Consider the following 19,530-nt stretch of genomic DNA (forward strand, 5'->3'; position numbering starts at 1 on the left):
ACGTGTTCCATCGGTAACGATACTTAAAAAACAAAATTATAAATTTCGTATTATATATAAGTCCAACCTATTATATAATATTCGTAATTTCTATTCATTTCTTACGAGAAATTTTAAACGGGAATCTCATAACAAACATAACTAAAAATTTCATTTAACAATAATAAGGAACGCGTCTCAAAGTTTAGTTCGCTTAATTTTATCAGAGTGTAGTTCAACAAAGATACTTATTCAAAAATAACAAGTACCAATCGCATAGCTATAAACAAACCAAGTTCAAAGCCTCATTGTTGTGTACACAGAACAAGAACGACGGAAGATCCACCTTACAAATAAAGAGTACAATCATAACAAACCTTCATACATGTCTCAAAATAGTTGTAGCCTGTTTTCAGAAGAACAAAATAAACAAGTATTCAATAGGCACCAATATTATCTTGAACTCAAAACATAACCTCATAAAAACAATTATGGTCGCGTTAGTCATCTCTACCTATAAATATTATCAATAGTAAAATTGAGAGTACTGTGATGTCATAGTAAGACTATTGTGTTGTACTAATGGCATTTCTAAGTAATTTATTAGTCTGTGGTCATGGCGTGCTTTTCGTTACGTAATGCCGTTCTCATTCACCGTAAAAATCGTCGTAGTAAACGCACAATGGGTTTGTGTGAATAGTAACATTAAAATGAAATAAATAAAATTTTTGTAAGTCAAAATATTTCGATGGTGACTTATTTTATATAAATTAATTTTAGTTCTTAATTGTAAAGCGATTTTATGAGAGTTATCAATTCTTGCTTCTCTATATAATATTAAATTTCGAAATGTGACATTACAGTAACGAACGCTTTGTTTAAACTTTACCACGAAATAAAATTTGTTGAAAAAGAGTAACTAATGAGTTTCTTGGCGGTTCTTCTCGGTAGAATCTACTTTCCGGACCGGTGGTAGCTTCAATTAATATAGTTGTTAAATGACTATTCAAAAGTGCTTGAAAAAGCCTACTTCAATGAAGTATATTTTGATTTGAATTGATAGCATTTTATCTGAAAACAATAAAAGCATAACCCCCTGTGATAGTTGTAATATCGTAAGTAGCCGTCGTCATTCGAAACGGTTATTTAAAATCGTCGTCTCACGTTTCGTTTCGTGACATGGAACTAATATCGCTCCCAAATTGTACGTATGTACTTTAATATGCACTCGTTGACTTCACAATTGGGACACAGTTATGCGGAAATAAGGTATTCCGTAGCGAGCAACAAATATTTACCGATAACGAAACCTATTCCTTTTCGTTGATTGTATTATCTATCTGTATAAATACATATTATATATAAATAATAAACGGGGCGATGTACTCATTATCTTTATTTAATGGGTAAAATTTGACTAGCTCTTCAATACACGCGTTTGACAATGAAGTCTATGATAACTATTGAATAAATAATAATAAATTGAATATATTTTTTTGAAGACGGTTAATAAGCAGGCAGCATAGTCAGTGAGCCGGTCTAATAAAGACACAAAGCATATAATAGCCTAAAACTTAAATATGTTGCTTGGAAGGGAAGCAGGCGCATCAATAACATAAATCCAAATTTTATAATTGCATGCAAAGGCTAACATATCAAATAAGAAACAAGTTAAAACATCTATAATCATAAAATTCACTTGTCACAATGGAGAAAAGGATAAAATACAAGAATAAGTATGTATTTCCTCATCTTTAAGATCCAACAACGTTTTTGAAGCAATAATTTGATGGGTCACTTCCGAATAACTCTATCACAGTTGGAAAGGAAGGCGGTGCTTTGATTCACAATACGTGATACACAAATGACTTATAAGGCGTTGGCAATAAGGTCGAAAATCACTTGAATGAGCGGAGGGTCTACTCATACTAACGTTGCCCAAAACAAAAACATTCTGATTACGCGCAATAATAAATCATAAATATCATAGCAAGTAAAAATATTACATTACTTATACAAAAATTATTTAAAAAATAAAAGTGTAATTCAGTACAAGAAAGGATTGAACTTATCTTCATAACGTCATGTATACAAACGTTGGGTACAAATTCTTAATTTAAATTTGAATCGTAAATTGACAAGAGGCGCATTTCATTCATTCTCCATCAAAAAATCTCGTAGAAAGATGCGTTCACTTTCATTCAATTCCGTATAAAAAACATCTTAAATTAAATTCAAACAAATATATGTGCATAACTTTGCATCACGAAAAAACAGTTTTATTTTTAAAATCATGTGTTAAAGTTTTAATTATGAATATTGTTTTTATATTTATCACGATTTTTTTAATGACAGCTAATTATAATATTTATTCAATTAAATATAACTTTCGATTGTTGCCCCAAAATCCTTTAACAATCCTGACACAGTCAGTATGCAAATGACTCCAAAGGGCTTAGCAAGTGATTACGAAAGGCGATGTCGAAACGTATGCAGGCCTGTTTTCTAAATTTCAAACGAGTCGAATGAGTGCATCTAATGTGAACGTAATCTTACGACAGCTGTAATATAGCCATATTAACTGAACCCTACGATGATGATTTCTGACTCCTGACTGTCTGAAACCCGCTGCGTTTCGCTGGTTCATGACAGGTCAGGAACCCGTGGTAGTGTTTGAAATATAACTTGACAATCAAAACATATTTATAATGCTTTTATATTAAATACAGGAATTTGTTTTGATTTGACTATAATAGCATTATCTAATACAGGAGATATAAAAGCGGACAAGTGTGTATATGAGAGCACGCTTGCACCCTAACCCAATATAAACCAAAATGATGATAATTAGTCAAATAAGTGCAGGCGTACAGTCTGACGTTACGTGCTTGTCGAGATAAATACTAACTTCTAACCTATGTACTATTACTAAGATTTTTGACAGAAAACCCAAAAAGAAATTTATAAGCTAGACCCGGTATTTTAACTTAGTATTGCATGCAACAAATTAAAGTGTTTTGATATAAACGTTTGTCTTAATTGTCTATAAGAAAAATTACTTAGAGAGGCTTAATCTTTTTCAAGGCGAATAATGATTTTAAACGAAGATCAGGTTTTAAAACTGGATATAACTAAGTTTTCATTGTATTTTTTTTATTTACGTAACCGTTCGAAAAAAATAACATAAATAACTATAAAAAATATTGTAGTTAAATTAGTAGAAATTCGGTATAATCAATGGCCTGTTAAACATCTAAATATCATTTTTAGGTATCACAAAAGCTGACTTTCTACTTGCATTGCTTTTCCGGCAAACGAGGGGCCCACGTTGGGAGGCGAAGAGGGGTCTCGTCAAAATAGAAAGTTGCATGCCGCTGCAATGCGCACACGCACGGTTGCGTTTCGCAACACAACCTCTGAGTCTATGATAATATACACATGTTAAAGGTAAACTTTAGAAATATATTGTTCAAGATAGTGAAACCGAGACGGGAATATGTCACATATATTATATATCTATTAATAAGTCTTGTCTATGCATCAAATGGTCTATGGTAATACAGTTTGTTTATTGTTTTCCTTACAAAGGTTATATATATAATTAAAATACTTATATTATAATTAGTGTCTATTTATAAAAATAACTATTAAATGTACATTTTCAAAATTTAATCTATAATATCACGTATTTACGTCATTGACGTGCCAACCTATTTTGATGATTTTTTTTTGATGGATCCGATTACACACTTGATTCACGCGTGTCAGACACTTCAGTTAGAACTGTGTTTCATTTTGTAAAGTCAACGTGACATAATTCCCAGGCACATCTCGTACCTAATAAAATCAAACATAGAAAGTCGTATAATCTTTCAAAGCTAATCTCAGGGTACATTTCGATTTACTTACTTTTACGTGATCACAGCTATAAAATAAATAACATTTCGACTTTTTAAAGATTTTATTTATTTTATTTATTATTGAATTAATACTTTACAATTATTTCGTTAAATCATTACATAGTACAAAATAAAGTCGCTTACCGATATCTGTCCCTATGTATGCTTACATCTTTAAAATTACGCAACGGATTTTGATGCGGTTCAATAGATTGAATGATTCGTGAGGAAGGTTTTTATATATAATACTTGGACAATATAATAAAAAAACTAATAATTTAAACATTCAACATTGCACCCGTGTGAAGCCGAGTCGGGTCGCTAGTTAATATATACTAATTATTAATCCAAAAACAATTTCATGATACGCAAACAAATTATTTTCCGTAATAAAAAATAATTATCAATTCTGTAATCAACTAATCTCTTATTTCATCATTTTGGATCACGTCTTCTATCTGTGAGAAAAAACTATGAACCGCGCCTACATTCGGAGTTGTTTTGAAGCACGACGCATGCGCAAACGATCCAGTGCGTGCACTATGGCCGGCCACCTTTCACTAGTGCAGCTGAACGCGAAGCTTGTACTACATCATCCAATACGCTTTGTGTTTTATATTATTTAATATAACTCTACCTGGGTACCATTAATTAATCATTTATTCTACAATCAAACCAAGCGGATTTACCACTAGGCTAAGTAGACTGAAGCCTAGAGCAACAGATTTGGAGGGTCGGCAAATTTAGCCCAAATTTGTCTTACAGAAATAAAAAAGCTTATAATTATATGTATACACATAACGTCCGTAATCCTTATTCTCGTCACTACATAGCGAGTTGGAAAAATAATCTAGTAACTGACAGAAATATCACCTAGTTTATAATCATACTAATAACGGGAAAAGCCGATGTAATGAGGACGATAGAACACAAATCATAAATGTTGCAAAAATAAGTAGGGGCGGTAAATATTGAAGAGCCTACTAGCGGCAGATTTATAAATCCGCCACTGAATCAAATAATAACACATAGGAGTGAAAGAACTTAAGTAAATGAGTATCTCTTCCGCTTCGATTGGTCATCATACCGTCTCATACCGATAACTTAGTTAATTCTCGTATATACTCCATTCCAACCATAACAGGAACAAAAGCCAAATAAACAACATTTGATTGAATTGACGCGATATCATGGCTTAAGAGCTATATTAATCTGTGGCATTCACTACGGATTTGCGAAAAACTGTTATCGAAATTTTGGAAGTATAATTTATGTAGACATAAGTAGTGAAGTGTAATACTATTGTTATTATAAATATTTATTAATAATAAAGTCTTAGTAATGCACAATGCAATTGAGTTATTAACAAATTGCATGAAATACGTAAATCGTAAAAAGTTTGTTTACCTTTTTTCCGACTTCCATTGGAATAAGCTATATGTATGTCTATACAGATTACATAACCCTCGTGTTACTTGTAATTTTGCCGCTAGCTGTATAGTAGGTAAACGTTGTTGGCTCAAGTTGAAACAATGAGAACTTTGAAGGGCTTCAGTTCTAAATCATTAAAGGCCAAATTTTAAAACTTCTGAATATTCAATAAAATAGACTGTAATATGTTATGTTATAATATTCAATTAAAATAATTAAAACTAGAAAACATTGTGTATAATATGCAAATGTGAAAGGGTTACACTTTGGACACGACTCACGGACAATGAGCCAAGTTCCGCGTTGCACGAATAAAATTAAAAATAACGACCTTCATATTTTGAAAAGAAATAATCCTTGACCCAAATATATAAAAAAAAATATCAAGTAAAACCTGTTTCGTGTAGACAACTGTCTCACACAGGTTACATTACCCATTGTTGTCATAGGAGCAAAGAAATTAATAAAAATAACAATGTAGTACTCGATACCGCTTAAACGTTGATAGATCTATTCGCTTACGAAGAACGCCCCTCCGCTACTACGCGTAACTCTTAAAAACAAAGACATTTCTTCTCTTTCTTTTTTTGTTTCTACATGGATATACAGTCCTAAAGATGTGAAAAATATGTTCTGCGATGCTGTCAGACAACACTCATGTGTTGCTCAGAGCTACTGCCTGTTTACTAGTTCTAGTCATCAATCTAATTTGTTTTATTTTGCTATCTCTTACGTTAATCGTCTCACTCACACTAATCTGACTTATTGTATTCACGAGCGTCACACAATACTAATAAACGCCGTCATTTTAACGCATCCAAATCTAAGAAGGAATAACGATAAACAAACAAGATGGTGTCCTAAAAACAGTTTTTGATGAATATATCTTTTACAACACCATTTAACTACTTATATCCACTTTAATTGTACTTACAAAAAATCTAATAACAGTTTCGTCGAAGTCTAAAAAGCCAATTTTTTCGCAAATCTATAATGAAAATCATAGACTACCAATGATATGGCGTCAATGCGGTATCAAATTTTGTGTATATAAACGAAACGAAACCGTGGGCGTTAAATGTGAGATATACATCCAAACCAAAAATATAATATGTGTTTTATGGAGCGTAGTTGTGATTGTAGTACAAAAATTGCTAGATAAACGGATAAAACGGAGTAGTAAGCCCCCCCATAAGTTCTTGACTTATACGTTGACTAGTTACCACCGCACAAGACGAGTTTCCAGTTTCAAATGTCTACATGAGTAGCGCTAACAAGGAGTATACTATTACATTACGCTGTATGAATTTGAATGTGCCAAAATTCGGTATCTGGATTTGCATTTTACGCAAGCGTTTTATAAAAAAAAATTGTGGGAGGGTCCGTAGATTTTGTTAGGGATTTATTTGGATTCAAGCTCGCTTCAAACAGTGGATCCAGTGGTTTCATCAAATTATGTCCGGTCGACAGCGTAACAGACGAACAGACAGTTACATTCGCTTTTATAATAATGAATATAAATTAATAACTTTTCTTTTAACAATGTTCTAAATATATTCGCATTTTTTATTATTATTTAAACGCTTTTCTTATTTTTTATCTACTTCGTTATCATTTTAGTATTTTTTTTAAATATGGAATACTGTACAATACTTATTTACTATACAGGTACATATATTCTAATTGCTGAATTATTAGGTACTGTATATCGTACTCGTACATTTGACACTAGTTCATCGATTGACAGTTGTCATAAGATACAAAAAGATTCTGAGAGGGAAAGTAATATTCTCACGCCAATTTCAACGGAATTCGATTCGAATACTCTTACAATGTACTGACGAAATATTCTGTTTTACTGTCGACTAAGAACTTTACCTATTGAATGTTACAATCATACGGTTTGTGATTTTATAAATTACTAACAAAACCTAAACGAAATACTTAGTATTATCAGTATAGTATATTAACAAATCTTTGGGGATATTTCGTGGTATCTTTTACATTGTAATATTCTTCTATAGAAAACATCTCAATTATCAAGATGTGAATCTTACGTTAAGGTAGCGTTCGTAAAAAAACGCATTCGCTTGAACGTATTTTCTAGTTACGTTGCAAAATTAATGTACTCGCTAAAACTTTTTTATTTTAACAACTATCCCCTTATGTATGAAAAATATGGAAGATTATTTGAATCGGATGAGTGGTTTTGAAGACTGAAAATAATTGTTATCTTATTCAGGGATATCAATTGTTCATTGCCCCAGGGCCTACAGGCCTCTTAACCTTGGATGGGATGGAAGGGATACGATAAAGTTTTAAATATAATCCATTCCAAAACTAACAGTATATGTAATAATACTTTAAATTCTTATTATTAGAAACGTTTTGTGCATCTAATTAAAAGTGATTGACGCATTGTAGCACATAAAGACAAAGAAAACAATTTTAGCTGTATGTTTAATATGCAACTGATAGTATTTAAATACAATAGAATATAAAACAAAAAAAAACGAATATTTATAAATTTTTAAATAAACTAAGGAGTTTTGCATCGAGTCTCTTTTGACACATTCAGGGCCAAATGTCTCAATACATGGTTGCATCTAGTACCACTTTAAAGAAAAAAAGAATTAAATATTTTCGATTAAAAATTCAAATTCTTTTTTCAAAACTCATACCCTAATATAACGATTGTTTTCATATTTGATATTTTTATAGATTTTTTAAAAATGGAACGGCAGTATATTCTGACATTCAAAACTATCATTATCATTAAAGAAACGAGCAAACCTTTTCAATACACCTTGTAACGTTACGACGTGTTAACGATATGCATTTAAAAGTATATTTATACACAAAAATGTAACCTAAAACGGTCCAACTTTAAACAGCCTTGAAATACTATTACGTAATCGAACCAAAAGGCCCTCCGACATTATGGTAGTATTAATTATATGAATGTACGATATACTTTGAAATTATTTGTTTTTATCATTGCACGTTATAATTTTTTTTTTATATACAATTAAAAAAAAATCAATGGGTCATTTCAGCAACAAACTAATGTTAATATTTGTTAATATTTATATAGTATTGCCGTCATTTTTTATTGTTTTCTAGTAGATATATACAGGGAACTTTTAAATGGTGACTGGATATGGAGTCCAACTACTAGAGCTAAACAATAAAGCATTGACTATTGAGAAAATATGTCACTAATTGTGTATCATACAATGATTTTTTTTTGTTTTTAACAAATGATAGAGATAGTACTTACCCTAAGTATATTTTATAGGGAAACGTTAAGGTTAAATATGAGTTGATTATGTATAACCTAATATACACATTATTTAAAGTTACCCAGTGTTGCCCGTAAAGAAAATTTTCCCAAAATATATTTTTAAATGTTTTATTACAATTATTAGAAATTTACGACCATGCATAGTCTCACACTCTTATAGTTTGGAACGTCTGTATTAAATACATAAAATAAATATTCCTGAACAGAATTCCTTTCATACACATTTAAGTAAATTATACAAAAAGTCATTCATTGATTTTTCATAATAATTAATATACATAACATACACTTAATCGAAATCATACTATGTGTAAAATACACTTATGAAATCAAAGGTCAAATCTATATAATTAAAATAGTTAACTTTAACCCTTATCTTTATTTTGTATAGTATACTATACGTATAACTTCACAAAAATATACTATTATAACAAATATATTTTAACATAGTTTTATTGAACAAATGACATTTCTAGACGTTTCTTTACACTTAAAAAATAAAAATATTACGTTATCTGTAATAATGTTAAATCAAATTTGAAAAATAACTGTCAAGGTGAACCGTTATTTTTTATCGAAGGTAAGTTTTATTTTATTTTTATTATTATGCGCCCTAATGTGTATGTATTTTATAAAATAAACATTCTCTAATGTCTGTACTTACATGTTTTTATAAAATTATTGTTGTCGCTATACGAATTAGCATGATTTTGTCGTGTTTTTTACTAACGTATATTATACTATACAATGCCACAATAGGACTAATTTACCTTTCATTTGATGTGTATAGAATAATATACATTGCTAACTTCACGGGATCAATATTGTTTTACTCTAAACTAACTAAACTTTAAAATAAATTTAAGATACTTGTAATCTTCTTTTCTATTTGAACTACTGAATCAATTTTATTATAATTTAAAAAGAACCTACTACCCTGTTGATTTTAGAAATCGTCTGCTGAGATACTCACGAGGTTGTGGGCTTGATTTCCATAAAAATACTATTACTTTTATTATTATTTTGTGTTCTCTATTATTTATTAATACTGCATGATAATTTTCTTCATTATGGGACCAATAATAAAGTATTTACCTATCTATAACACACTATTGCTTTACTAACATGATGGTTGGGATGGTTGTTTTGCATGTTTATTTTGCTTTGGTTTTAGACTGCTATGAGTGAAAAAGCTAGGCGGATTTTATCCTTAGTGCCTGAAAATAATGCAGACTCTGACTCAAGTGATGGGGCAAATAGCGGTGATGAAGCTGGAATGATTGGACCGGCAGAAAGTTCCGAAGCAGCCTCGATAAATTCCAGCTACGAAAGGTTAAACCTCATACAAAGTTCTGATGATGACGGAACGCATATAGATGACAATTATGCCGAAATAAATGAAGTTCTTCTTACTTCCATTCTTAAACAGGTGTTTCCTAATCCATCAGAGACTAATTATGACGCAGAACCTTCAATTTCATCCTTACCCTCTTTACTGCACTAGAAAAATCAATTTACCTTTCGTTGGCAAAAAGCACAGTTCAAAAACAATGCAGAAATAGCAAAACCTATGTTTTTGGAAAATGTACCATCTTATTGGTCTCCTTTAGTTAAATTTTATAGATTTTTTTACAGAAGGCTTAGAGACAGAATAGAGAAGATATCATTATAACTGACACTAATTTAAATAGCACACAAAGAACTGGAAGATCCATAAAAGTTACAAGAGAAGAAATACTAGATTTTTTGGCGATTAATATCATTATAGGCGTATATAATTGTAGGGGCGTGTAAGGTTCACCTTTGTTATGTGAAAAAACTAAATTGTATTTTAGAGTCACCACAAGCAATAGAATCTATGTTTTTATAGTAAAAACATTTTTAGGGTTTTAATTAGGTAAAGTTTTTATTCAAAAAATTTTTCTTTTTAATTAAATATTTTTATTATCAGTAATATATGTATTTTTATTTAAAATTATGCCGTTTATTTTTTGGTAAATGTTAAAAGCAGTTTAATTCAAACCCTGCCTAAATAAAGCAATGTATAGTATAATATACAGTCCCAAAAATGCGCTAATCACAGTAAACGTAGCAATGTATATTATAGTATACATATTGTTTTTCCGAAATTTCCATATCATGATTTTTTTATTTATTTTTTTTATGTTTTTTATGACCCAAAGAAACCACCGAAATAATTTGTTTTTGCTTTTCTTTAAAAAAATTTTTTTGCCACGATAAGGGTTAACTTATCGTTAAAACAACGCCATATTATATTGCACGCAGGCCGCAATGCTTATTCACCAACGCATTGAATACGAAGCGACCTTGGTTTTGTTACGTAAGCGTCGCGCCTCGAAGGCCCTCCGAGATGTCCTTGTACCTCCCAATGCCCCTCCTCTCCCACCGCTGGGCTGGGACGTGCCGATATAAAAACATTGTGAAATTCACACAAAAGATATACATATTTGAAAATAAATTAAAACCTCATAAAATAAATCGTTTTCCTTCTAATACCTCCGTTTCCTTAATTAGTTGCGTAAGAATTATTTATATTGTAACATTGAAATGTCGTTTGGTTACCATCACGCCTTTGCAGAATACCATAAAATTTGCATTTCGAACATAATGATAACAATCAAACTTACTATATAAAAAAAATTTTAAAAATTCGAAAAAAAATGGAATTCATTCAAATAACTACAGGTTCTTTTAATGTCAAGACTTACTAGGTATGGTAAGTCTTAACATTAAAAGAACCCTTTTTAGTATCAATGACAAAAAAAACATGGATACTTTAATGATATCTGAATAGATTTTGTTGCATATTAATTATGTTTTTTATTAATTTATTATAACCTTGAATTAAATCACAAACATTAGAAAATAATTCGTAAAATCAATTACTACTACTAACTTCTAAGATACATTATAGTCGCTTTTTGACTCGGTCACAGATAAAATATCGCAATTGCCAACAGTTATATTATTAAAAAAAAAATCTAACGAATTATAACGAAACAGCTCCATTTATGTTTCGATTTTTTATCATAGTTTCATACTAAAAATGATTCTCTAATCAAACTCTTATCTTTGCAGTATGCCTATGAAATATAAGGTTATCTCAATGCAAAGATACCACGTGTTTTATTCACTAGTATTTGAACAGTGAACGTAAAAGAATCTTTTTTATAAATGTAATTTTGTAAGAAATATTAAACATGCTCCATATGACATATCAACTAATTTTGGAAACAAAATAATTAGTAGGTACCTAGTGTAGCTACACTGGCTCACTCGGGCTTCAAACCGGAACACGGCAATACCAAGTATTCATCATTAGAATATATGATGAGTATATGCCAAGACGGACTGACACAAAGCCCTACCATTAAGTGTGAATATTCAAGGTCATGCAATATTTTTCAGTTTTTATACCTACTATATGTTTGTATATGTTTAAGGATTTGATGTCAATTACATAATATAACAATTATTTTCTACATCTTACTCTGCTTAGCCGGAAAAATAATATACCTATCTATTCGTCAACAAAGATTAAGTTAATATATTTTCATGGGATAAATTAATATAATAATGGATAATATTAAAAACAAATACAATGTAAATTTTATATCACACACAAAACAAGCCGAATTTAATTACATAATCCATTCAAATACTTTGGCGTGTGAACAGAAAATTATAAATTGCGTACGCGCTGAATGTTTAGGAATTAGGATGTATTCGTAACGAAATTTAATTCACTTTATGTTAATTACAACCGAAAACACAATTTTTGATAGTGTTGTAACATACATTATTAAATATCGAACGCACATGCCTCGAATGCCGAATGAACTTGAGAGAAATTCATTTAAAAAGAAACATTTTTATATCACCTAATAGGTATAGTCATTATTCAGATAAATCTTGTATTATACTAAAGTCATAACGTTGAACCGATTTCGATGAATTGTTTTGTATGTATTTGTTGTTTCAATTGGAGTAGGTGGTGCTGCGATCAGAACATACATCAAATTATTATTATTTCAGCCGGACGAAGTCGGGACGAGCCGTTAGTATGCTGTAAATAGGCCATTACCCGTTTGTACTAGATAGCTCATTAATTAAACGACTCTCGTAGTAAATCGTAAATATATCGTAAGTTTGAAACATTAATTTTATATTTATGCAAAAACCCTGTCGACTGTTTGAGGAATTCTACGTTCTAAGTCTGAACTTATTAATGGGTAAGCTTCACATACAATGAAAGAATATTATACCAAGATGCATTCATTATGAAAAAAATACAATCATAGATAATATTGTTTAAATGTCCGTCATCATACTCATTCGTTGTTTATTCAGAATAGTTTCACGATAGAAAAATTTTAGGCGCCATAAATACAGTACACGACCTTCGTACCAACACTTGCTTCCCAGTAGCCAATAATTTAGGTTGCTCAATAACAAACAAAGGAATAGTGTTATTTTTTTTTTTAAATAAGCGATATTTATTTTTGTATAGATTATATTTAAAGTATACAAACGTTGGATATAAAATTGGCGCCAACTTCCTTGAGATATTTAGGAATCTTATACTTTTTTGTGAATCGCATCTATTTATATTTTAATGGTATAGTTATGTATCTAGGTACTTATGTGTTAGAGGGCCGGTTTATTTTAGTGTGATTATCTATGACCTTCGAATAACTGGTTTTAATTAAAATAAAATATTATGACCTTGAAGATAGTTTTTCAAATTGAATGTAGATATGTAATTAATAGATAATAGGTATGAGATAATTATGTACTTCATGTATATCTATTTCTTAAAGCTACATTATATGTTGATCAGATCATTTACAGCTAATTTTTTTATGAATGAAAAGCCTTATGTTATGTATAAGTGTAGTATACTTTTAATTCAGTTTTGTAATTATATAAATATAAACGAATGATTCGTTTAATGAAACAGAAGTATCACTCACACTCTTACAAAATCAATAATAAATACACATGTTATGCAATACACTTACAAAGTATTCGTATTTCGTTTTTGGTTAAATAATTATGAAGCCCTATTTGAAGCGAGTAGAATCGGTAGGTACCTAGTAGGTACTAACAAAGTGCGTGTCGTACGTCGCGGCGGCGCGGGCGCAGCACTCGGAGACAAGCGCGGGGCGGACGGGCGGCCGCGGTAGGTGCTAATAGTTGACCACGGGGCCACATTGACAGTTTCTATGCAAATGTTAATGCGTCGTAGGACCAGTTTTCGCCTCACGGAGTGGTTCCGGGCTTGCCTACTCGCGCGCTTTATTCACCATAATAATTATTACCGAACATTGTCGCTAAACTGGATCCTTGATGAATTTATTAAAATCATGTTTTACAACTCCACGGGCCGAAATCGACGAACGTTAGAGTCGAAAATTTCATTCAGTAAGCACTCGGTCGCGATTACATACATAAAAAAGAAAAGTCTGAAACCGGTTGCAAAGATCGTGCAAAAAGTTTAGTGATGCAATATAGGTGTATAAAAAAAGAGGAAATACGGTTGTCTCATTATCAAGTTCAATAGCCCCAAAGCGGCAGCACGTGTATGCAAAACCAGGAAAGCGAACGAGATGTGTGCAAAAATGTCCTCTGAAGCGTGCATTTTAAGGCGTAATCTGCCGTACTCCCCTGTACACTTAATATTTATCGCATGCCGCAGGGTGTCAACAAGTATTTATCAAAGGCTGCATACTCCGATACTTATTTGAAAACTACATTGACTCGCAAATGAGACGAAACTTTATTCAGGCAACCTCGTCGTAACGAGTCGCATATATTAAAAGACATTAAAATATTATGATAACAATACTTTCCTCGATTCCATGAATGACAAATTCCACAGTCCTTGATTTTATTAAAACAAAACCATTCGAGCTCTACGCGAGCCGTTCACAAATATCATAGTTCGTATCACTGAATGTGCGTTCACTGCGTGTATCACTGGAGTAACACTAGCACCGTTCTGCGGGCGTCCGTCCTCACTTCCGCATATTGCAACGCGCGCTGGCGCCGATCGCCGTCGTGCGCTGTGCACAGTATCTCGAGTACGACCGCGTCGCTCCTAACCGCTGGGAGCCTCGCTCGCGAATGCGACCGCCGAAAACTTCTCACAACGTCCGAATGCAGAAAATTCGGACGCGCCGAGTGGGGGACGCTCTACGACTATCCGAAACTTGCGCGCGTACGTGCAGCGCTTCGCTATGAAAAAATCCAAGGTTAACGCGCGCTGCCAAAAAAAGACGCACGCAAAATGAAAAAAAGATGGCTAGAGCGGCGCCCCTCGCGGGCGTCGTCGCGGTGCAGCCGATTCTGCACACGCCGCGTCTGCCGCGCTCGTAGTTTTCCCGTGATCGGTCTCGCTTCAAGGTTTCGTTAATTTTCACAATTTTAACTCGGAGCCAATGTATGACCTCGAACACAATCATTTACTGCAAGTCGACGAGCAATGCATGTTGAATATTTATCAACCGTAAAACCGGGTTAAATACAGCTAATGTATTACCAGTTAAATAAATCAAGGTAAAATTGCGTCTATTCATTTCCAAAAATAGCCTATGATTGTGTTTTATATAGGTACTAGTTTAATTACAAACAAAAAGATATTTATAATCACGAATATGTTTACGTTCAGAATAGTTTTAAATTCAATAAATTCATCAGATGAAGGAGTTTTAAAGAAAATAAAGTTCAAATAATCTTTAAAATAAATATTAAATATCGACAACCCTGCACGTTAAGTATCATCGTAACGTCTACGCATAAACAAAAAGAAAAAATCGGATGACATAACGTTGTTTATTAGAAGTCGACTAAAATCAAAATGATGCACAAAGTTGTTACAAGAGACCTTGATAGCATTAGTTCCTCAAATGCTTATCATTATTGTTTATCAGCGCACATTAGTAGAATAGAAAACGTAATATAGATTTTACTGACAGGGTCCTCATATGTTGAATAATAAATCTTTTGCCGTATCATTATTTTTAATTTGATTATACAATATATAATATGGATTTTTAAAACACGAACGCTCTTGATTGCTCGAAAGATTATTGTTTTTAATTATTATCTTCAATAGAAAAAAATACCAATCGCACCAAAACTTAATAAAATTTAATGTGCTATTTACAAAATCCATTAAAATGGATTACAAATACCCCAATGACGTAAACTGCTGTGACGTCATAGCAAAATACGGTAAAAAATAAAACATAACAAAAATAAATTATAAGGCGTTAATTAATGTTAACGTGTAATGCATTTAATAAACAATTTACGTTTAGGGTTCCGTAATGAAATTCATAAGTGCAGCATAAAGAACAATACATCGAACATCGAATGTGTTTTCTTATCATTGTTAGCAAGGCCATTTGAATTATGATAACGCTACGGAATTAGAACACAGGTGAGCCAAAAGGAGACTTCTATTATAAATTAATTATATTTAAACTTTATAAAAATTTTCGAATTATTTGGAAACGCAATAGTGCCAAATCCAAGTTCTAATATAATAATAAGACAAGTACCGCGACCGTTTTGATATTATATGGACTAGTGGAAATTTTAGACAATAAAAACGACAAAAAATGTTTAAAGGAATTCATGTATCGTCACAGATTTTTGTATTAAATATGATTTTATACTAATTCAGAACCTGTCTTCCTCGCGTTTTATTTACATATTCACTTAATTTAAAATTTTAATAAATAAAACCAGTTATGAACTCTTGGATCCATTATGAAAAAATAGAATGGGACATGGTTTATAATAAAATAAATTATATATCTTTTTTTTAATCTATGTTGAAAACAAATACTTTATCAAATATTGATTTGAATTTGGAATATATGTAATATTCGAAATTCAAATCCAAATCGCCTGTGATATAGTTTTATTTTTTTTTTATTTTATGTTTTTCAATTCAACCTGTACACAAAAGGGTTTACCAAATTCTTTGTGTTATCTAATCATCGTCCACACCGATTCCATTGCATCTATCATGTAATCAGACTAGGCGGATTGGTACGCACAAATAAAAAATGATTAGGCCTATGAAATAAATTTATTTTATTTAAAATCACAGTTCAAAAGCTAAAATCATTTTAACGTTATTATAGTGTCAGTTTATGGTAGTAGTGAACTGGCCGGCTTCATCGATTTTATTAAATAAAAAAAAAAACAAAGGATTTAAAGACTAATAGCTTTCCAAATAGCCAATCTAGAATGATATCGCACTGATTGGCTAGTCCCATACTATTCTATAGTAATACTATAGTAATACTTTCTGTTGTTTGCACGTGAATGACACACAAAAACAACAGTAGAAAGATAACCCTAAATCGATAAGAATTTGAATAAGTAATTTTTTTTTTTCAATTATTATTAATAAAAAAAATAATGTTGACATGAACGCTTAGGAATTAATAACTTAAGAAAATTTAGTTGGAATGCAGAAAATTAAAGATTTATCGTTAAGAAAAAAATTAGCAGACTGATGTTTCATATTAAAAATATGTATACGCTGTGTATTAAATAGCTATCAGTGTTAAATTAATGACGGCAATAAAGTTTTACGCGCATTCATTATCGCGCAAGTAGCGCCAGCTACAGGTAATTTTAAATAATTGTTTTAGTGTTTTACTTATAGACAATATTAGAAGCGTCTATTATATAAATATCTAATCCAAATATCAAATCTTTTTTCTAAGTCGTTCGTTTTAATGTACATAATTTTAATGCATGCAAAATAACAATTAAGTAAATCAAAAGCGAGTTCAAAAAGATGAAACATTAATAATGAACAAAAATGTAAGGAACGGAATACTTTAAATTTGTTGTTTATATAGTTTATAGTTACCAATTAAAAATATATATTAATATGTAACTGTATTGGCTTGTTAACTACGTATAATTAATTCGATAATTATATGGCACTTTTTAATAATGACTTTTAATTAGACATTTTCTTGGGCATCAGTGTTTTCAAGAATATGGCTACCGATCGCATCTGAACAAACACAAGCGCGTGCGTAGTGTTCAATGCCAAACTTCTGCAACTGACTTGATAAATAGACAATGGCTTTGCGTAAAAGAATTAGTAAAACATATTGTAAGTTTTAACACATTCTGCTTATAAAATGAATAAATATCGAGTAAAATTCGTTGTTTCTCCATTTGATAATAAAACCTTTAACAAAAATATTATGTTTCTCCAGCATATATATTGGTTTTGCAATTTTATACAGACGTATGTTTTAATTTTCAATCAAACATAACGTTACAGTTACAGAGTACAAAAATAACGTTACTTAAATGTTATTTATTTACTCGTTATATAGTATGCTATACAATCCATTTTATAAATTAGTATAATTGTAAGCTAGTTAAGTATATACAATATTTAATGTAACTTTTTACGTTATACCATTTCAATTATGTTATAGAGGCTGTAATAAAACTTTTGCAATTCGACATTATTGAACAAAACATTTTCCTTTACGTCAAACTACTGAAATAACAAAAACAAATAAGTAATTCTTATATGCATCATCACTCATCGTCCTTATACATTAATTAAATAACACACAGAAAGATAATTGAACATAAAACACATATTATTTCGGGATGATAGCCCGGAATGTTTCACACAACCACAAAAGTAAACCATTCACAAACGAAAACAAACACAAAAACATTTCTAACACAAAAACACTTGCACGGGACACAACGGTGCGACTGATAATAATAATTATCAATATCACCCATATCGAGCACAGGGTCTAAATATCAATCCGGAAAATAAAGCACATACAGCGTATATAATACCCGGTACTTACATGAACAAATAATCCGTCAATACGCCATGTGCGGCGGCAGCGGCGGCGGCGTCGCTCGAAGTGCACGGGGCACGGGGCAGGTTGGCCGGCAGCCAGGCAGCGCGGGGCTGGATCGCCCGGGGTACAGGCGTACAGCGCCGCGGACGCGCGGTATCGAGGAAGTCCGGACGAACTGTCAACGTTCGTGCGGAAATCGGGCGGCGGCAGCCCCGCTGAGCGCGCACGCGCGGGCCGCCCGTCAACAGCCCTGCAGCTCCGTTACCCACCCCAGCCTACCCTTTAAATCGAACGTCATATCCCGCCGTTCGCACCCCGCTCCCGCCCTGTAATTTCTGAAAAGCGCTGACTACCCCCACCAGACCCTAAAAAATGCATTGCGTAACGGTTTCACCAAATTCCACGCTGTTTGCTCGATCAATTATCCACCTGCGCTGCCGGCTGGAAGACAATAAGCTATGATAGTCGATGGAATTGAGGGCCTTGGATTCAGTTTCGCTTTAAAGAATATTTTTTACAGAAGATTTATTCTTTATTGAAATTATTAATATGTGTTATTTATTATTTTAATATAAATTACATAATATACACATACAATATACAGTCATACTTCCAGGTGTATAATTTATAGTGTAAGGAAAATCTTTTTCGTCACATTATTTTGATAGGACAGGATTTTTCGTCAATTCGAATTATTGAAAACTATATTCCCTTATGAGCTTTTTCATCAAATTAAATAAAAATATAGAATTGCAATAGAATTATTGCTGGTGTTTAAATAGGTACGTTCTGCAGAGTTGAATTTTTGATTTTATTGAATCAAGGGAATTTGGGAGGAGCGCCAATCGAAGAGCATTCAATTTGAATACATTACATTACATTACATGGTTTCGATTTAATATTCAATATGCCACAAAAAATAATGTTCTAAAGCCTGTCGTGGCCTTCGAAGGTTTTATTTTTTGCATAGCGACCCTGACATTTTCAACAATCCTCAAATCATTTAATATTAAGCTGTGTGAAA

At 31.8% G+C, this 19,530-nt stretch overlaps 1 protein-coding gene across 3 annotated transcripts in view; it reads right to left on the reverse strand.

Moving 5' to 3' along the window:
- The window catches only part of LOC124531019 (zinc finger protein chinmo), a 55,726-nt gene extending 37,064 nt beyond the window's left edge, over nt 1-18,662 (reverse strand). Inside the window, exon 1 of one of the 3 annotated variants that reach the window (XM_047105409.1) lies at nt 18,510-18,662. In XM_047105409.1, coding sequence (XP_046961365.1) covers nt 18,510-18,511 — 2 coding nt within the window. In that variant the 5' untranslated portion in view covers nt 18,512-18,662. Of the gene's footprint in view, nt 1-14,486; nt 14,886-18,509 lie in introns of those variants that run through there. The other 2 variants (XM_047105410.1, XM_047105408.1) reach the window with 2 other exon arrangements.
- Nucleotides 18,663-19,530: the final 868 nt, after the last annotated feature.

This window comes from Vanessa cardui, chromosome 7 (genome assembly GCF_905220365.1).
Source record: "Vanessa cardui chromosome 7, ilVanCard2.1, whole genome shotgun sequence".
In the NCBI taxonomy this organism is placed as follows: Eukaryota; Metazoa; Arthropoda; class Insecta; order Lepidoptera; family Nymphalidae; genus Vanessa; species Vanessa cardui.